At 37.8% G+C, this 22,122-nt stretch overlaps 1 protein-coding gene across 1 annotated transcript in view; it reads right to left on the reverse strand.

The window, feature by feature from the left end:
- Nucleotides 1-22,122, reverse strand: part of LOC117373197 (cryptochrome-1-like) — a 58,987-nt gene that overhangs the window by 30,671 nt on the left and 6,194 nt on the right. Inside the window, exon 2 of the mRNA XM_033969118.2 lies at nt 15,665-15,828. Coding sequence (XP_033825009.1) covers nt 15,665-15,822 — 158 coding nt within the window. The 5' untranslated portion in view covers nt 15,823-15,828. The remainder of the gene's footprint in view (nt 1-15,664; nt 15,829-22,122) is intronic.

Genomic DNA, 22,122 nt, shown 5'->3' on the forward strand with positions numbered 1-22,122 from the left:
GATCTGAGACATATCATTTGGGACTTACCAGGAAACAAAACTGGACTTTGAACAATTTTGGTGTGGTCTAGTTTAATTAAAACTGAGTAGCCTATTAGAGTATGGAAATATTAAACACACTAGAAACAAGCAAACTCCAAACAGAAAGGCTGCAACTACCCATTATAGTAGTCGACTAGTAAGCGATTATTTCTATTGTATATTTTAACCAATTAAAGGTTGAAATATGCCAATTGATGGTTTTTAGATGTAGTTTCTAAATTTGCAAATAAAGTATTATTAAAATTGATTAATATTTTTGATATTTTGATTTGACAATGCCACTGTCTTTGTTGTAAAAACATATGTGTTTCAGAGTCTCTATAATCCAGATAACAATTTAGAGCAGGGGTGTTCATTACGTCGATAATCTACCAGTCGATCTCGAAGGCATTTTGGGTAGTTCACTTCCTGTCATCATCCAGTCACATGACTAATATACAGGACAACAGTCAGATTACACCTGACCCTAGGTCACATCATGGGCACTGATTCCATTCAGTGCAAGTCATCAGAGCAGTAATCATCATTCAAGTAATTATGAACATGTAAGAAGTTAAATTGTGTTGTGCAGTATTATCTCATGACGTTGTGCAAGGTACATCAAAATGCACTGTACATGTAAGAATTTATAATACATTTACAAATAAATATTTGTTTAACATTTTTGTATTAGGTGGTAGATCTTTCAGACACAATCATTTCAAAAGTTGCTCACATACTGAAAAAGTCTGAGCACCCCTGATTTAGAGGTTTTTAAAGTCAGACCTGCATTTTTGTGTCATACCTTGACATTTCTCAGCTGTACTCCTCAGAAGGATAACCATTATAATTATTAAAATATGATTCTGATTATTTTAATACTGGACTGGTCACGTTCATTCCAAATAATCACTGCAGGCCTTATTGCTGTGCAGAACTGTTAGTTACTCAACCACTGTGCCATGCAGTGGTTGAAGCAGACGATACTATTGCAGAAATGTCAGAGAACATTTTTCACGGATTGCAAATGTTGTTGTTGATGCTCAAGGATTACACAAAATGTGGACAGGAAATTATTAACTGTGCAAATCCAGAATGATGTCTTTGTATTTTTGATCTAGAGGGTTATCAGTTTGGTCACCACTCCCTCCGTCACATCTCCAACCAGAACCAAACATCGTGCAATCATCTTTTTTTTTTTTTTTTTCAGTGACGTGTGTGAAATGAAGGCGCTCATTGGTCAGTTTAGTGCTTTACTCACTGAGTCTGCAAGAATCCACAATGTTTTTTAGTCCCCTGTGATATTTCTTCCTTTATTTTTCCACATGAGCAGCCATATTTGTTTTGATATGCACAGACCATGCATGCCCCCAATTGGCTAATCCACCTGTCAATTTTACCCATCTGAACTGGGACAGATTCAACAGTGACCGGATTTTTATGTTTGTATACTGAAAGCTGAATAGTTTGCTGTGAGGAGAGTACTGAAACTAGGAGGGGCTGGGTTGACACTACTGTAGCTGAAGCAAAAATGTAAACTGTGCTACTTTCCGTCGCTGACCCCCAACCTGATATTCTAAGATATGATCCACCAAGGATTACAGAAGCAACCACAAACATAAACAAAGGAGAGAAAGTAGAGCAGATAGTGACTGACCAGCAACATCAAATGAAAAAAAAAAAAAAAACAGGGCGTGAAGAATCCTCAATAGGGTTAGCAAGAATTTGAATTGGATCTGACCTCGTTTACAATGTTCCGGCATAAAGGGTTGAACGAGTCTCACTGATTTTTCTTGTGATTATAATTGTGATTCATGTTTTAAAATGAGAGCTCCATTAAGAATTGCACATTTTAAACTATATTAAGAATTTCAAAGGCTACTATGCTCGGGCAAGAATCACATGCATTTGGTGAAAACTACAGAGGTGCAAGTTGCACAAATATTAAAAGATTGGATATTTCATTGTTAGTAGATGAAAATGTAACACGTAAATCATTTTATCTTTTTGGTTTGTGTTAGGCCTGAGATTATTAATGGGCTCTTTTAATTGTAAAATATAGGATTCATAAAATTTTGCAAACTGTTTTGATTGCATGGATATAAACTAGGGTTACACAATGAATCATAACTTGAATCAGCAATTTTTTGATGAAAGAATGCATGCTGCAAATCACAAAATATCTTATTTTGTAATGTTAATTTCATGATGATTATTTGAATTACTCTGTGTATAAATTGTGCTATACAAATAAATTTGCCTTTACTTCTACAATGATCTGAAATTCATGGTATTCATTGCATTCTACTCATTTAACAGTTCATACTTCATTCATCTCTCAGATGTTAATGCTCCAGGATGGGTTTTGTATATGCTTGGAAAACTGAATCCTGATTTAAAAACAAAAATCACAAAACCAAACATAATACTTTCAATACATTTTAGGGATTGGAGACTAGATCCTCATCACAAACATACCTGGAGTTGTGTTTTGTTTCATTCACACACACATGTTTAACACACATACATAGGCATAAAGGCTGTGCTCTTCTCTGAAACTGAAAACACTTTTTTCCACCTTAAGATGTCATCAAATGGCAACAGCAATCTCATCTGAACAACGGGTAAAATAAAAATATATACATTTGTAATATTATGGTTATTCTAGAGTAATTTAGAGTAAAGCAGTTCAATTTAGACTACAAATAGCTGTTAAGTAACAACCACTTGATGCGACCACAAGGTGGAACAGAGCATTTTATGTTTGGGAGATGCAGACAGATGAATAATCCAGGATGTGTGAATGAAACAAAACACAACTCCAGGTACATTTTTGAAGAGGTAACAGCATTCCAACATGACTAAAAGATCACATGAGTCAGTTCTGCATAATATAGGACATTTAATAGTCACTTCCAATTGCCAAATCCTGTGATTGGACACTGTGACCTGACCCACCAATTGTATTTCTAGTCTGTAGCTGCTAGCACTTTCTAAATAAGCATTAGTGCATTCATTCAGCCACAGGTAGCTGCCCTCTTTGGGAAAGGTTAGAGTCTGACCCTGATCGTTAGCGGGACAGTGCTGACCTCGTCCTGTCCCGCCGTCTGTAACTCTAAAGCCCTGGGTGCTCCCAATCCCCAGCGCGCAGACAGACGGCTTTCAGAGCACCCAAATCGCTCCACTGCAGGCACGTGCACTTGCTTTGCCACCAACCAAATGACCTCTGGTTTTATCAAAGGGGGGAAGGGGGTGGGGGGCTTTCTCTCAAATGTTTGGAGGGTCGAATGGAAACGCCAAGTCAGGTCTAGATATGCTGTCCAATGCTATAGGATGGAACTATATGTCCAATGCTGTGCATGCATTATTCAGGCTAAAATATGGGTTATTTGGAAAAATCTACTTTTTACCATATTATTACATTGCTCAGTGGCAAAAATATGCCTGCCTGTTTAAGATGCCATCCATGTCTAGATCTAGTGATCTCTCCACTATTTGAACCATGCTCTCACATAGCAATGTTTTATATAAATATACAAAACAATACATTATAACTTCACAACCTTGATGCCTGAAACCTGATTAAAAAAAGACATTCACTCATATGCACAGCTAAAGAACTGCCCGTCTCACATTTTCAGGAAGACTGTTCCAGGTTTTAGCCGTATAAAACTAAAATGACGTTTAGTCCCAACTCTGGGCACCGGCATGAGGCCGGTCCCGGTCCTCAGTAACTTATGAACAATCTCGCACCGCATGTGGGAGAGGTACTTTGGGGCTAGGCCATGGAGAGACTTGTTCACAAGCAGAGCTGCTATTCTCTGAGCCACAGGAAAACATCAAAGGAATTGCTAATTTGGAGAAAGTTAGCTTTCAGTAAACAACTTTTTTAAGGACTTTGCTTAAAAAAGGGCAGATTTGAGATGAGTTGGTAACTGTAAAAGTAAAAGATACTTGGATTCTTAAAAGAAACATGTGCAAAACAGACTTTTAAAAAGCTTTTAACTATGTTAGCATGCCATCAATGACATCAATGATTTCTGATGTATAAACCTGGTAGAAGTGCTACCCTCCTCCATCTGACCACACATCTAGTCATTCATACAAGTATCAGACCTTCAGAATAGAACAAACTACCAACTAAAGTAGTTCTAAGCCTGACATCATGCATGATCTTTCCTTAATTAACCAACCAGAAGTGGTCCAGGAGTGCTGTCGAAATCAGTGCTGTAGTTAAGTCAGCAGACCCATTTCTTTTATTAACTTGTTTAAGAAATATAGTGTGATTTAAACTGTCCAATGGTATCCAAAAAAAATTACCGGTAAAAAAGATTTTTTTTCTTTTTGTCACCCAGCTCGGCAACAGGTTCTTGAACTCTTGCACTATACTGACAGAGTTCATTTGGCTCTGTGCTTATTGCCCACAGTGTCCTATGAGAAACCACAAAGTAAATCAAATCTATTAATCCAATGTCGTCTGTTCTCTGAGCACTCTTAAAATGCTCGACATTTTGTCCGGATTGTTACATCACTAGAGCTGGGCATCGTTTGATTTTGTGCGATAACAGTACATTGATGATACCGGCTTTGCAATGGAGCTCATTTAAAATTAAAGATTAGGTGAAATGCTTTAGTTTGCAGTTTATAAAGTTTCAGAAACAGACTTTATTTAAATGATTGGTGTTGAGCAAGCTTGCAAACTTTTAATATTGACTTTTTTTTATAAAGTCTATGGGAAAAATAAATGAGAAATTTACTTCGAGAAGCGGGGGGTGAGTGGTCACTGTTGAGGTCCATACTGATACCTGGAAGGTTCTTCTTACATAGTTATTATTAAAAACAAACCGTGCCCAGCAAGTTAGCATGCAAGCAAGCCCATTTGTGCCAATCCCATTTTGTCACACAAGCGCAAGCTTGTCTGGTTTCTCGGTTGAACATAATATTTGCTAAAGCCATGTTGCGAGTGAATCCGTGCATACTTCCACTATGCTTCGCCTGATGTTGCTGTGTGTCTGCCCACTGCAGCGTCATATTTGTTCCTTATATAACTGTACTGCCCTACATCTGTGCACACAATCCCTTAGCCTAGTAACCTCATTTTGGGCCTACACGCGCACATACACACAGTTTCCTCTCTCTTTCTCTCTGGGAGGGACACAGTGAAAAACAATGACTGCCACGCTGTGCAGAAAATAAGGTGCAGAAAGCCTCAATGTGTGTCAAATGGAAAAAGCTTTTAAAGTTACACTGGGAACAGGGAGTTTGTATGAGCAAACAGAGGGAATAGGGCATATCTGAAGAGGGGGAAATTGACTAATGCAATGATATCTGTAATACTTGAACTGTACACAAATACTTTATAAATATACTTTATAAATAGTATGTCATATGGATGTGTGAAATGTATTCACCATTGTGAAAACGTTCGTAAGGGGAAAAAGCATTTTGTTTTGTGCTTCATTATCTATTATCTAGTAATTCTGACTGGAATCTGAAAAAAAAATAAAAAGTACTACTACTAACCATACAAAAAAGATAAATTAGTGTACGGTGTGAATTACACATATTGGAAAATAACAAAAGTACCATCTCAAAATAAAGATATATACACCACCAGTAGGGATGGGACAATATACGATAATATCGTTGATCGCGATTATTAAAAAAATGCCACGAACGATTAATTGCGGACCTTTTTTATCGCGATTATCACGCACGATTATAATCGCCTTTATGGCACCACACTGCCTCATGCTTCCAGTTCCAATACAACGTTTAGATCAGTGGTTCTTAACCTGGGTTCGATCGAACCCTAGGGGTTCGGTGAGTCAGTCCCAGGGGTTCGGCGGAGGTCAAGACACGCACCAGACTCATATGATTTGCGGACTGCCAGCATCTCCAGACGCTAGCCGTGTCCTAATTCGACAAATGCACCCTTTGCTGTGCCTATCTAACACTGCTCCCTCTAAGCTGCGCCCGTGCTCAATTGCGCACTGCTGACACGGTCTCCGCGCACAGAAAATCTGTGCTGTGCATAAAAAAATCGAACCGGAGTTGAAAATAAAATAAACACACAACAATTCATTCTGCGCTATTTTTCAGTGTGAGTCAGTGAGTGTGACGGGGACGAGCTGCTACAGACAATTATGTGATTCACATACGTATTTGCGCAGCTTATCAACGTTATTGACAGGTGTCCTCATGAGCCGCTACCAGAGTTTTAGCCGATGTGGCCGACGTGGACTGAAAACTCGCTGAAGATTCTAAATGCCGTTTAACCCCTTAATGTTCCGACGGCCCGCCCTCGGGCAAAGATCCGCGCGTAAAATTACGTGCGCGTAATTGCGTTTTACGCACTGTTTTGCAGCAGTTTTGCGTTTTAAACATGACGAAACGGACAAAACAAAGGAAGTACGCGACCGAGGACACTGTGGATGTTTGTACAAGTTAAACTAGAGGCATCTCGGACCTGGAGCGGTTCGTGGAACCGAGTGAAGATCTCATGGTGGACTGAGGAGCAGAGGACCTTATGATTTGATGGACTGGATGCTGTTCCTGATCAGTAAGCGTGGTTTATTCTGCTATTGACTTAATTGTGGGTCAAATGTGTATTACGTGTAATCATTAGCATTAGCTAATGCCAATCTGCAGTAATAGAGCAGCTGGGTGTGCAGATACAGATTCCTCTCAGTGTGTATTGGTCATTGAATACTGTCACTTTGAACGGCATAAAAACATACGACATAAAAATGAAGAAAATGAACAGACTTTACTGTGAAAATGACATGAGAGTGGTCAAGGGGAAGCCCTGCTTTTCTGACCTGGTCTCTCAACGGCAACAGAAGTCACACTGATTTGCAGTAAATATTCATTATTGTAGCCTGATGGAAATAAGATGATGGGTGTGTGTTAAAATGTTAAAAATAATAAAAAGCATAAATACAGTAAGTTCATTATTGGAATACATAATACAATACAAAATTAAAATAATTTCAGTGTGGTAGTATTAAAAAAGGTCATGTCTTTGTTAAAAGGTATGTATGTAATTTGTTGTGAGTTTATGCATTGTTTTGGTTTTATTCTTTGAACACAGTGATGTTAATACACGGTTTATTTTGTGCACCAGTAAAACACACATATGGCTTGAATTTGAAAAAAATTATATTTTATTTTTCAATAAAGACGGGTTCGGTGAATGTGCATATGGAACCGGTGGGGTTCAGTACCTCCAACAAGGTTAAGAACCACTGGTTTAGATGTTAGTTCTGGTGTTTGCCCACTCTGACATAGCAATGACACTTGTAGCTTCTGTGCTTATCTCTGTCTGAACTATATTCTGTCAGATATCAACAATAAACAAAGTCTGATCCGTAACTCTCCACAGGAACGTACCAGCGCGGGCCTCACCCGTGCGCACAGATGAGACGCTAATGTGTGCACATCTTATATTTTTACCTATAATAATGCAAACTGCAGAATAAAACAACACCTTTTAAACAATAGACAAATTAAGTCTAATTCATACAGCTGAACACAAATGTGTCAGAGCGCATGGTCCGAATGTGCACTATGTGCACAGAAGCAAAGCTAACGATTATACACAGCATATTTCACCTACAATTAAGTCAATAACAGAACCACGCTTACCGATCGAGAACAGCATCCAATCCATCAAAAAATAAGGTCCTTTACTCCTGAGTCCACTGTGGGATTTTTACTCTTTGCCATGAACCGCTCCAGGTCAGAAATGCCTCTAGTTGAACTTGTACAAACATCCACAGTGTCCTCGTCCTCCCTTTGTTTTGTCCGTTTCATCATGTTTAAAACGCAAAACAACAGTGCATAAAATGCGCCATTATTCACAGATTTCTGCATCCACTCGGCTTCGGCCGTTTCCCAATTTAAGTGCCTTAATTGCAGCATTTTAAGTGTTCGGTGACGGGCACTTGCGTCACTTCCGGCGCGACAAGGACTGGTGCATTTCGGCAGCATGGCATTGAGGAGTACACATTTTCTTCCGGGTATGTCTGTTTACAGAAAACCATGGCATGTGATACGTCATCCTGTCCCGCTGCTCTTTGGCTGTAAGGGGAAAACGTCACTAAAAGTGTGTGATGTAATTGGTTGATTCAAAAAGGGGAAGAGTGGGGCGTAAACTTTCAGTCATCTGTAGCACTGATTCGCTGTCTGTGGCCTCAGTAACCCACAACCCCCATCTTATTGGCCAACACTGGTGTCAATCACAAGCTAACGCGTGTGTTTAGCACTGAGGAAGAAAGTTGGCGCTGTCAGAAGTTTATTATGCCTGAAATCGACAAAAGAAATGCAAAGAAGTGACGGAGCAGATTTCATATTTGGAGTCCTATCCTGCAGCAGATTGGACATGGAGGATCTTATTTTGTGGACATAATTTCTTGACTGGATTATATTCTCTGGACCTTTACAGAACAAATGAGACCAACTTTGTGTGAATATGTTGATGTTTGACAGAACCAGAGCGCTCAATGGTAAGTGAAGTCCAGATTCACACTTTGTGACTTCTCTGTAAAAACGTCTTTCCTGTCAGCGCTGTGGTGATTGCAGGTCAAAATGGTTTGTATATCCAGAAAGACGAGCGCCGCAGCTTTCATTTGATGTTTAGATTGTTTGTGTGGGTGATGCAGAAGTGTATGTACATTGCTGTAAAGTTGTAAAGTAGGCACGGGCCGTCGGAACGTTAACAGGTTAATAATTATCGCGGTAATATTGTTAATTGCGATTATTTTGGCCACAATAATCGTGAGTCTAAAATTTAATATCGTCCCCTCCCTAACCACCAGTCACATTGTCAACTGGAACTTATATTTTTTACAATGGACCATATAAATTAGGATTAATTAAAGGCCATTCTTTTCAACCCCAGTGCTACATTTGATATATATAATGACCCCCGAGCAGGCTCTCCAAATGCTCTGTTTGGATTTTGCCCGGATTGTTGCACCGCAGGTAAAACTTTGGACTTCTCCTGCCATAAACCATCACTGAACTTACTCTGCAGTGAAGTTGTGTTATGAACGCATGGTTCTATTAGCCTAGCATTCTTGTTTTCTAAGATCTGCATTTGTTAATTTTGCCATTGTTCATTCCTGTTGCTGATAGAAGAGAGAACTCCAACACATAAATGCCTCAATAGAAACGTTAGTGTAATTTAAAATCTGTACAGAAATAAAAGTACAGTTACATGGAGAAAAATGTAGTCAAAAACAAGCACCGCTGCCAAAATTGTACTTCAGTACTCTGAGTAGTATTTTTCATGCATACCTCTTATTTTTACTTGTTACTTTTAATGCAATTTTAGAAGTGTTTTAGGTCACGCTTTTATACAAAACTTGATAAACTAAAAAGTGTCAAACTGAATTGAATCATTTTAAACAACAATCCACATACTCTCTGAGCTCTGGTCAATCAGAGCAGGCGATGCAGGGCTGTTATGTGTGTAGGTTTAGACAGAAGCTCTGACTATGTGACTAATTACAATTTCATGGCTAGAATTATATTTAAGTACAGGTTTAAAAATCTACAATTACCCAAAAAATGTACTCAACTACAGTAAAACTCAAGTATTGTAATGAGTTACTTGGATGTTCCACTGTTACTCTAATCATAACCTGAGAGCTGTGCTGATCAGTGTGAAGTAAGCTTATATAACCTAATGTAAGTCAGAGTACACAGTGTACTGTGGTGGTGATATTACCCAGCCCTCCAGCATGCTGTCATGTTATTTAAGGACAATCTTGAAGAGCATACACATGTGCACGGGCGAACAGCTGCATACAAAAGCACAGAGATTAAAGGGTTGTTTTTTTCTTTTAATCTCTACCCAAGGAAATCTACAAGTGTACAAGAATCCCCAACCTGAAAGAAGGAACAGAATGAGCCACGGCATGTTAGTCTGCGTGCTGTACGGCTGCAAGATTAAGATGGAACATAGAGATATGTAATAGTTTTGAGGCTTTTGCCACTTTTGTGAACTAATCTTCTTTAGTCGATTACAGTCCTTAAACGCAAGGCCTGTAAAAAGATGCTAACAGCTACATGGCTAATCATATCAAACAAGTCATGCAAACCAGTCACACTGTGCAACTTGGTTTTTGAAGTTCCTGTTACATTAGCATTCTTGCTGTAAAGAAGCATTTTTCATGTTTAAAAATGCCGTTGTACTTTTGTTCAAAGTAATATGTTGTTGAATTCCCAACACCACTGTTGATTGGGATAATTAGGATATTTGAGCAATTATTACAAATTTCCTTGTTTGGAGGTTGCATTTCTTGAGCGACTATATTAATTTGTTGCAAGTTTTTGTCGCAAATATGGTAAAAAATGTTTGTAGCTAATGTTTTAGTTTCAATTGAATTCATTCAGACAAGGGTTTACAAAGATTGTACTTTAGGAATGTGACAGTGAAATAATGTTTTTTTAGTACAGTATAGAAATTAACCAGATTTTTTTTTGGTAATCTGTCTGATTTCAGTGATGGGAACTAAATAAATGCACTCAAACTTATTCAGAATACAAATGTCAAGACTCGAGACTCATCAGACCGGGCAACATTTTTCCAGTCTTCAACTGTCCAATTTTGGTGAGCTCGTGCAAATTGTAGCCTCTTTTTCCTATTTGTAGTGGAGATGAGTGGTACCCGGTGGAGTCTTCTGCTGTTGTAGCCCATCCGCCTCAAGGTTGTGCGTGTTGTGGCTTCACAAATGCTTTGCTGCATTTCTCGGTTGTAACGAGTGGTTATTTCAGTCAACGTTTCTCTTCTATCAGCTTGAATCCCTCGGCCCATTCTCCTCTGACCTCTAGCATCAACAAGGCATTTTCGCCCACAGGACTGCCACATACTGGATGTTTTTCCCTTTTCACACCATTCTTTGTAAGCCCTAGAAATGGCTGTGCGTGAAAATCCCAGTAACTGAGCAGATTGTGAAATACTCAGCCGGCCCGTCTGGCACCAACAACCATGCCACGCTCAAAATTGCTTAAATCACCTTTCTTTCCCATTCTGACATTCAGTTTGGAGTTCAGGAGATTGTCTTGACCAGGACCACACCCCTAAATGCATTGAAGCAACTGCCATGTGATTGGTTGATTAGATAATTGCATTAAGGAGAAATTGAACAGGTGTTCCTAATAATCCTTCAGGTGAGTGTAGTACTTTGTTTTATATGTCCATGTGCTTTTATATCTGTGTAACCCCTCAGTCGTCCAGGTTGGTTCCATATTGGTCCATTGGTTTACACTAGTCTATGTGTCTTATATTTGCACTGTTAATTTTTGTCCTGTGAATGTGATATTTTTAGTATTGATACTCACTCAAATGAGTATCTAGATTCGATACTAATTTTAGTATTGATTAGTATCTGTACAACAAACAATGCAACAGTTTAATGCCATTCAATGTGAAAGTATTCTAAGTATACAGTATTGTTATTGGACTATGTAACGGAATATCGTACTTATTTTTTATAATTTAATGTGGGTATTCTGTAATGTGCATTCTTATTTTAAGACTCAAACTAGGCCATTTCATCACCTGTCATCTAATTGTGATTTTTCTGAAAAGAATTGCGATTAGATTTGCAATTTACATTTTAATAATAGGATTCTGTTCAAAGTTTACATTTTAAACACGTCCAGAAGAATTGATAAAAAGATTGAAACATGAACTGACAAAACAGGAATGACATTTCAGAACATGTTTGTACAGATCTAAACTACAGGGTTAGAAGTTTTAGGTAGAAAAGGAAAGGATCGTACTTCAAAAATTGAATTGGGTCTATAACCACTTCTGATTATCCTACAATGTTTTTTTTTATACTTAATCTTTTACAGACAAACTGCACTGTATCCTTCCTTGCATCTTCTGTGTCGCGCAGTGTGCGTCCAAGCAGGAAGGCCTCATCATAAATAGGTCACGATCACATAACCAAGTTTTCTGGCACACTAACCTACATGTCCTCTGTGCCAATTCACACGTTTCCTCGAACTTAGAGGGTAGAAGAATTGATTTTCCTCACCTTTATTAGTGCTTTTGTGGTTTGTATTGCTCATAGCTAAATGAACAATAGTGGTCCATATGTTGTTTTCCACATTGGTTTGGTAATCATCCAGTCTTCAAGGTCAGACAGGCTGCTATACAAGTGCATGATTATGAAAGTGCATGCGTTCAAAATCATTATTTACTCGTGACTGGAAAAGAAAGTTGTATTTTACAAGTAATATGGGTTTTTGAGATGTGCAAAGGACATGCAGTCTTTGTGATTACATTCAAACTGCAAAAAATCTTGCAGACCTGTATTATTATTTGTCTTTGACTCTAATATAAGGATGGACAATATATCAGGATTGGTGATATCTGAGTGTTTTCTCCTCAGATTTCTATATTGGTCCAATACCAATTCCCAGTTTGTCCTCAGTAAACATGGAACAATATTGAAATTTGGTGCCACAATTATCATGGCCACTATAATTCACTATAATTATTAGTTGTTAACAGTTTTAAAAAATTATGGATATGAAGAATTGTAATTTTAATATTATGAACAGGTTCCATATTTAAACAGCTGTTGTAGAATTGTACTTTGTTATGAGTGAAAACAGCTGTCTCTTCTAGATCACTGTTGCTTTCACTCATAACAGTCAATACTCAGTACAGATTACGAGTATTGTAGAAGAAAGCATCAATACATAGCTTTTTTCTGCACATTCTGGTGATATGACAATTATTTTTGTTGGCAATTATTACATTTATATAAAATGTCCAATGAATGATCATTGTCGACCCTTTTTATCACGATAAACGATATTATTGTTTCATCCCCAGCCCTCAGTGTATCAGAGTTCTCTTTTTGAAGAGACTCATGAGAAAAGTGCAATCAGTCAAAAAATATGATTATGTTTACACAAATATGCAACAAATTATTTTATATGCCAGATAAATTATTTTAGTTTTGCTTTCAAGTTAATTAGTGAACTTCACTATAACTTAACATAAATTTGTCGTCATACCAACATTTTTATATTGGGAACAGCAAATATTAGTTATCATCCACAGCAAATAAATACTGATAGCTGCAAAAAAAAAAAAAAAAAAAAAAGACACAAAACAGTGAAGGATCAAACCCAGAACCATTTTGCTTTGGGCCAAACGTATTAAATATGTCACTGTGAAGCCATCTTTGTCAATTTACGACATTACGACTTTATCCTTTTCACTTGTGTAACCTGTAATTTCCATTTGAGACACCACAGACCTCAGCAGTTATTGTTTCCTGACATAAGGAAACAATATGACTTACATGGACAAATTCTGGTGCAATCTCAATGCATGAAATCTGCACTATTCTTCTTTTGAGTTGAATAGAAATAGGTCAAACAAGTGGCTAGCTAACACGTTGAAGATTAGAAAGGTCAGGTCTAAATGATGGTTATACAACAAACATTAAAAAATGTCTTATAAAGGAGTCAGGACAGTCTCTGGTTTGTTCATTCATAAAATAGGACAGTAGTCGAAGCCAACATGCCATGTTGAGATATCTTGTTAGCAGTTGACAAGTTAATTGGATAATGGCTGCAGGTGTCCATGCAGCTGGCCTGTCTGGAGCACAGTGGAGTAGTGGTTAGCTCTCTCACCTCGTGACGAGAAGGTCACAAGTTTAATTCCCAAGCAATGTCTAGATGGGTTTACTAGTAATACATTTTGGAATATAAATTATTTGGTACTTGAACCAGAACAAACCATTTGATCTTAGTTTTAGTTTGGACCTTTATTGGATTCATATAAACTGCCTACAAAGCATTTTTCTATCTATCTATCTATCTATCTATCTATCTATCTACACTGACATTAGCCATGGTGCCAATTTGTCATTTAATATTTTACTCCCAATGTTGACCAGCAGAGGGCATCAGACACCTAATCCGAGTATTCATTGGAACATTTCTGAGAAATGCTGACATATTTATAGCCACAATTTTTACACAAGAACTTATATTTTCCACAAGTTATAAAATGTGAAATACCAACTGTACAAAAATAATTTTAAAAACACAGTAATTATGCGTAATTTAAGCTACCTTTTTTTTTTTAACATAACTTCACTGGGTCACTGACTTCTGCATACTGGAGATCAGTGACAAAAAAGGTTAGCGAGCAATGAATCCTGGGGAGATATTGATTTTTGCCACATGTAGAGAAGATATTAGAAGATACATGTGGGCTCACGTGCACCTGACGTTCTCTCCATAGGGCTGGTTTGATCTCATCTTTGTCCTCAATTTGCTCCACTGACACTAGACTCCCCTGGAAACTTCCTGCTTGGTTTAGATAACGCTGTATAACTTCCCGGTGGGGGGGCCTGCATTCTAAAGGCTGGTACTGTTCCATATGTTGAGAGAGCTGAGAGTTAGCATTAGCCTCCAAACACATCAAACCATGAAGCTCAAAGGCTATTACAGTGACTGACAACCACTCAGCCACACGTGAGTAACACCAGAGCTTTGTTAGAAAAATTACTATGTGTAGCACTGTTTGTGTAGAATAATAACATTAGCAAAAGAGATGCACCAATACGATAATGATTTTGGCGCTGCGATATCAGTTCAGCTGATATCCTGGTTAGGCTTTTAGTTTAATATAATAAAACTATTTACTGACTGATGTAGGCCGTAATGTTTGAACATTTATTCATACTAAGATGCTGTATTTCTTTGCAAGATAATATTTACATGCCATTGGATCAATTCAATCAACAGTGTTTTGTGGGGAAAAAGGCCATTCTCAGTCCCTACACTGGTATCGGGTATCAATATTGGGAAGGGGAAATGTTTGAGGAATTCCAATAATGTGAAGAAGAGCCAGTATGTGACCAGTCTAATGCTTGCTTGGACTTGAATGAAGCTTTAGAAACGTGCCTACATCCCACAATACATTAAAGGTTTAAGTCATTTTGTGTCTCAAATGTTTCACAATTTCTGTGATGCAAAAGCTCTTATAATTAATTTTTCAATTTATTGATTTAAAAATATAAATGTATTTTACCATTTTATTATAGTTGCAAAAGACAAAATTTAAATCTGACAAATCGTCGTAGGAGTGAAGCTGTTTTGCTGCTCATCAGAGCCACTTCTTCAGTTCTGGTCAGATTACTGCTGGACACTGCCTTATATCTGTCTGAAGGGAGGGGCTAACTACACTGAAACTGTGAACAGCTATTGTCTCCAGTTTCAACCTTAAAGACCCTATTCAACCTATATTGGCCGCCTATTGTCCTTATTTTATTATCTTAAATTATAGAACTTACAATAGACAGGATTACATTGCCAATTATTTGTGTCCTTAGATTTTGCTAATAATAATTTTACTGTTGAATTATTCACAATATCATAAATTTAATAATAATAGAAATTTTAAAAAGTCTAAATAATGTTTAATTTTGTGTTTTGGCTTAAACCAATATCAGAAAGTAGAATGGAGTTTGCAATTTCCAATGCCACCATCATATGGTGATTCAGTAGTGACAGTAAGGTTTTAAGCTAGCACAAGTTGCATGCAAAAGATCTCCAAAAAGACTTGACATTCATCACTGTCGAAAACAGTCCATCTAACCTCCACCTGTTGACCCCGACGTTGGAGGAGCCGGCAAACCACGGGTCCAGGAAGTAGACGCAGCGCACCGTCCCTGCCCCTCGGACCGCCTCCCGGAGCGCTGGGTTGTCATGGAGACGCAGTCCCTTTCTGAACCAGTGGATGGAGTTTGGAGCCATGGTTTACTGCAAAAAAATATATTTAAAAGGGTAATGTAAGTCAAGAGTGTGGGGGTGCGTAATATTGACAAAAACTAATATCTTTTTTTAATAAAATCCCAGTAATTATGATATTCAAACCGGAAAAATCACTTACCTTTTATTACATTTTAATTTATTTTTGTAATCAGACCTTTTTGGCAGTTTATATTTTTTATTAGCATGCTTTCAAATTTCAATACCATCCATTCTTATTCAAAAGAACTATTTTGTAGACGGTATATTAATGTATGTGTGAAAAGCAATCAGAAACTAAAACAAAATAAAATATCTTCCAACAAAACATTACATCCCATGATATTCTGAGCCAAAAAAGAAGTCTGCACCAAGAATAAACAGTCGTGATGAGGCATCTTAGAAATCACAGCCAAGACGTATTTAACACAACCGGAACTACCACATGCTATTTATACACAACCAGGGGGAGAGGGAAATACAGCATGGTTAAAATTAGGATTATTCATATAATGTGTTTATAATACAGTAGTGATGGAAAATACTACTACTGTGCTTATATTGGAGGAAAATACTACTGTGCCATTGCTACAAATTGTACTACTTATGCTGCACTACAACTTTTTTGAAATGTTTTTTGGTACACTCTCACATTTGACCCATTTGACCCACATCTGACACATCCTTCAATGGTGCAGGGTGCAACCTGTCAGGGCTACCTTAGCTGGAGGATTAGACTATTGTGCATGTTTTGGAGTTATGAGGGAAAAAGGACAGAGAAACACATGCAAACCCCACACTCCACACACTGCTGCTGCTACTGTACTGAACTGCACTGTATTGCACTACACTGTACTGCACTGCACTGCACTGCACTGTACTGTACTGCTGGTGCAACTACTACTACTACTACTATTATTTTTCATGGTCATTACATTAGAGCATATGTGATATGAAAAGCCAAAACCATAAGTAGGTAACAATTGCATTTTCATAAACACAAAGGTTTTGCGATTTATTTTTATTTTTTGACAAATGAAATACACAAAACAGATAAAAGTATTGACTACTTTTACAGCTACTCCAGATAGTAAAATTACTTTGACCTGACAGGGTAGACACATGACTACCTTGGCTGGATAAAAAGAGTTCAGTGAATGGAAAAGTCGAAATGAAGAATATGGGTTAGTGTTTTCAGTCAAACCTTAAACATAATTTTTCCCTGGACTATCTGACTTATCGCCTTTAATCATTATTTGTGCACTTGATGGTGAAAATAGGCCTACTGTGTACTGTCGACATCTGTTTATAATTGCCTAATTTTATTGTCCCAGAATCAGAAAGTGCACTGTTTTTTAGCATTACTGTGAGGGCAAAACTCTGCTCTGGTCTCTAAGAGTTGTGAAGTGCTTGGAAACTCATCACTGTGAATAATTAGGATGCTCTGAATGCATACGTTTAGTGAGAAATAACTTTGAACCACTGCAAACCATTTAAAATGTTTTTTTTTTATGTTTTTCTCATTTTGTCAAGTAAAAATCAAATATAGCGCCTTTTAAATTGGATAATCAACTGAAAATTAAATGAAAAAATGTCTCCAACTGTACATCCATGACTTTCTACCACAGTAGAAAGTACTGCAGTGTCTGAAAATAATATCAACATTTTTTAAAATTTGTAGAATTTGTAGCTACAAGATTTTAGATATTTGATTAAAAACAAAACTCCGTTAATTTGAGAGAAAATGTTTTATTACATATACAAAATATTTTGAGAAAATCTACTAGCAAGTTTGGTGGTTTGATTCCTGCCACGAGCACTGGATACTGTTGTTGTGTCTTTGGGCAAGATATTTCTTTGCTGCTACATCTGTTTCACTCAGTCTCAAGTTATCTGGGGCAAGAGAACTACCGTAAATTTCGGACTACAGAGCGCACCTTGATATAAGCCGCACCAGCTAAATTTGAAGAGAAAATCAATTTTGTACATATATAAGCCGCACCTGAATAAAAGCCGCAGGTTTTCATATTGTAACATGAGACATTTACACAGAAAGATGGTGCACCGACACGCTTTTTTTTAAACTGTGCCTGAAAATTGGCACCAACACGACAACAACACGGGATGAACACATCTGCAGGTTTAGAAAATAAAACTGCACCAAAACGGAAAATCTGCTTTTATTTCCTCTGAAAACTTTTGTCGTCTTTTTACATTGACCAAGTTGGATTCATTGATGTCGAGCTTACGTGCAGTGGCTCTATTTCAGGGGTCGGCAACTCGCGGCTCCGGAGCCGCATGCGCCTCTTTCCGCCTCATACTGCGGCTCTGCGTGGCTTGGGAACTAACACAGACACAGCTCAGTCCTGCGTAAAGAGCCCTGATTTTCAGACGTTGTGCGCACAGGGGTCAGGAGCAACTTTCGCCCGTCCCTAATGACACACTAATAAGCTCGTCCGTAGATGTATCATGAAAATCCTGCTGGAAATCGCCACAGAAATCTATTTGATGTAGTAGCAAGTATATTATCTGCTCTTGTCTCCGCGGTGACGTATCACGTATAACACATCAGACACGACGCATTAAAGTAGAGCCACAAGCGAGTGAAAATGAGCCAAAACAAAAGTCTTTGGAGATCTTTTTAACAAAGGGGAAAAGGACAACTGAGGAGCCAGAAGAAGAGACTACGACCTCCAAGAAAAAGAAAGATAAATTTAACAGACAATGCCTACTTAAAATCTGGGTTTGTCGCTGCAGGTGACTCTCACGCACAGAGTCCGCTCTGCGTAACATACGGGAAAAGCAAATAAGGCAATGAAACCTTCAAAACTGCTTTGGCACATGGAGAATAAGCACCTGGGATTAAACGATACGCTACAAGTTTTTTTGTTGTTGTTTTTTTAAAGAAACTGCGGAGTAGAGTAGACATAATCACATAATCAGCGCGATGCATGATGCAGCGGTTTGGTGAGTTGTATTTTTTTAATGCACTTAAGTTGTTTTTGCCATATTTATCTGCCACGTGTAGAAGGCTTGTCCGTGAAAGTAAAACCTACATTATTCCGTTACATTATTGTTATTATACAGTGTTATCTTCATTTTAGATGTCAAAAAGTATTTGCGGCTCCCAGTGTTTTATTTTATGTGGAAAGTGGGTCCAAATGGCTCTTTGCGTGTTAAAGGCCGACCCCTGCTCTGTTTCCTTTCTGTTTCTTTATCTTAAAAACTGCATCATATCCATTTCATGATGCGCAAAATGATCGTTCAAAATCAAAACTAGTGAATTCTTCAGAGCAGAATCTTTCCCCACGTCTGTCTCACTTTTACGTTTACAGCTAGAGAGCGCCCCCCAGGGTCCGTTATCCAGTAAAATTCCATATATAAGCCGCACTGCTGTAAAAGCCGCAGGGTTCAAAGCGTGGAAAAAAAGTAGCGGCTTATAATCCGAAATTTACGGTAGCTTTCCACACTTCTACAGTGTATCCTTTAAAATCAGTTTAAGTTTTTGCAACGTTAATAAGATAAAACATTGTGAGAAAATTAATGATGCTCTATGTAACTTTCCTGATAGAGAGTCTGCCATCTTGAGATATTATTGCTTTGCATGGAATGTTCCACAATAAGGTATTAAACTTATTTATCGCAATCGAGAAGTGCTGGCCAGGCCAGGTCAGATCTGTGGAAAAACAGTAATACATGTTTTCCAGGGTATTATTTACCAACAAAGACAACTGTAATTGTTTGAAAATGTTCCACAGTATGGCATTCAACTTCAACATGTCCCCCTATGGATATATCTGTCCTGGTATTTTTCCAGGTTCTGTATTGGAAGATATAATTTGTGTCATTTCCAAACAGTGATTCAGATTTGTCTTTTTGAACAGACTCATGAAAATGGAAATACATGAGTGTTATATGGCTGAATGTTTACACAAACATGTAACAAATCATTTTATATCCTTTTATTTTTACATAAGTGAAAAGTGTCAGGAAGTGTTTTGTTGTTGTTTTTTTAATTTGAGTAAAAATATCTTCTCATCTATGTAAATAAGCCCATATCTCACTGTCTACAATGGAAACTGGGACATGGTTATTGATAAAACATCCAGTCCTGACCCGAGCCACCTGTCCGTCCCGTCCTACCCGGTGACATGTGGTGGGCAGCTGGTGGCCACAGAGCAGGCCGGTCAGCGGTGGTGGTGGTGACTCAGCCTAAACTAGCCCAGATCTCTAAGTGTAAGGCCATTGGATCGAGTGTGGTTATTATATAAAAATTTCACCCGATATCAACACTAAGTAATGTACTCGGTACTCAATGCCAATTAGAATCGGTATTGAGTATCAACAGAATGTGATTTTAAACATTAGTATTTCTGTTATATCTGTACTCCCTCAGTTGTCCAGGTAGATTTCACAGTGGTTCATGGGCTTATATTAGGCAATGTGGTTCTGGTTCAGATACAGCTCAAGATCATTCTAAAGTTACTCAAAGGTTCATTTCTGTCCTGTGAATGCGACTTTTTTAGTATCGCTGCTTGCTCAAATGTGTATCTACCAGTAGTTTCACTACTAGTTTATGTATCAATTAGTATGTGATTTTTGACAATCCTAGTCGAACTCTTTTCACCCTTTACCCTTTGTCAAATCATAACTATTGTGTAATTTAGACAAGTTTTATACCTTGCTAACATTATAGTTGCCAGGTAACACACTTCTAGCATCCACATAGTCTAACTTGGCATATTCATTTCAAACACTTTCATTTAGAAAAATAAGAGAATTAAAGTTTTGCTGCTGGGAGTGATGATGTCAATTCCGGGTCCAACTGGCAACTTGGCTCTATTTTTTCTAACCTTGTTTTGCTTCCTTATTCATCAAACAAAGGCAATTACCTTTCAAAAGCATGTTTAACCACAAATTATATCAACTCTGTATATAATGAAGTAATAAGCCATCATAACATAGGATTATGAGTGTATATACTAACTGCTGCTAATTGCTAATACTACCTCAACCTCATACGTTTTCTGTCATACTTATAACCTCATTAGTGATAATCAACTGCAATCTATTTTTAATGCGAGATGTGTTGTCGCAAAAAATAAGATGTGATGTCCATTATCTCTAATCATCTTATGAGCCTTGGACCTGGAAGTGACGTCACACGTAACAACTCCATAGAATTTATTTGCTGTCAAGATCAGCAGAGTAAAGGTGAATGGGCTCCACATTGCCCTATATATAGTGAGAGAGTGTTAGTGAGTGCTATCGTGTTGATCTAAGAAGCAGATGGAGAAGACACAGGGGCCAGACTGTCCAAGCTGGGCACTGTGGCTTGGGTGGGTGCCATGTTGTGATGGCACAGATGATAGCTGAGTGGCCTATTTAACTAAGGTGGAAGTTCCCAAGTGGCGGTGCATGAATGGGGGAAGGTCCAGCTAGTTTTAAAGCTAATTCGTGCGTTGATATGTTGTCAGTAGGGCTGCATAATATATCACAAAACTATCAATATCTTGAACTCGCCTGACGCAATAATCATTATCGCAACATACTCATAATCATACATTTTTATGTTAAATAAAGCATTTTCCTTCTGAGTTTAAAATTAGCATTGATTTAATCCTGGTTAGTGTTCAGGTAAGTTTCAGGTATGTAATTTTTTTTGTTTTATTATAACTGAAATTATTGAGTCAGTGTATTGAAATATCACAATGATATAAATATTGCAGTTCTTAACAGTCACTTATTACATATTGCAAGGTTTTCTAATATCGTGCAGCCCCAGCTGTTAGTTCTGATTTTGAACAGGGCTAAACAAGCCTTTTCTATTTTATTACAATTAGCTTAGTCTTATTATAGGTTAGGGTAAAGGTGCACTATGTAACTTTTCTAATGAAGGGTTTACCATCTGCTTGCCTCCATGCAAATGTCAGTGCTTTGCCTAGGATGTTTCACAGTATGGCATTTAACTGATCTACAACAATCAACATTCAGTTAGTTTTTATTACTCAAAAAAGCCACAACAAACTTGGCATTACTTGCTGGTATCAGTGAGATAAACACCATACTGCGGAACATTCTTGGCAAAGCAATATCTCCATGGAGACCAGTATGTGGTGCACCAGAAACCCACCAGGACTTAAAGTACTAACTTGGGCTGCTTTCATACTTTGACACACATCTTATTAAATTTGGAATCAACTAGTTAAAGTTAAACTCAAAATTAACCTGGACTAGAACAGAAGCCGAGTCTGCATCAGCACTAAGTCAGAATCAAACCAGGACCAAATCTGGAAATCTGTGAAT

The sequence above is a fragment of the Periophthalmus magnuspinnatus genome, chromosome 7 (genome assembly GCF_009829125.3).
Source record: "Periophthalmus magnuspinnatus isolate fPerMag1 chromosome 7, fPerMag1.2.pri, whole genome shotgun sequence".
Classification (NCBI taxonomy): domain Eukaryota; kingdom Metazoa; phylum Chordata; class Actinopteri; order Gobiiformes; family Gobiidae; genus Periophthalmus; species Periophthalmus magnuspinnatus.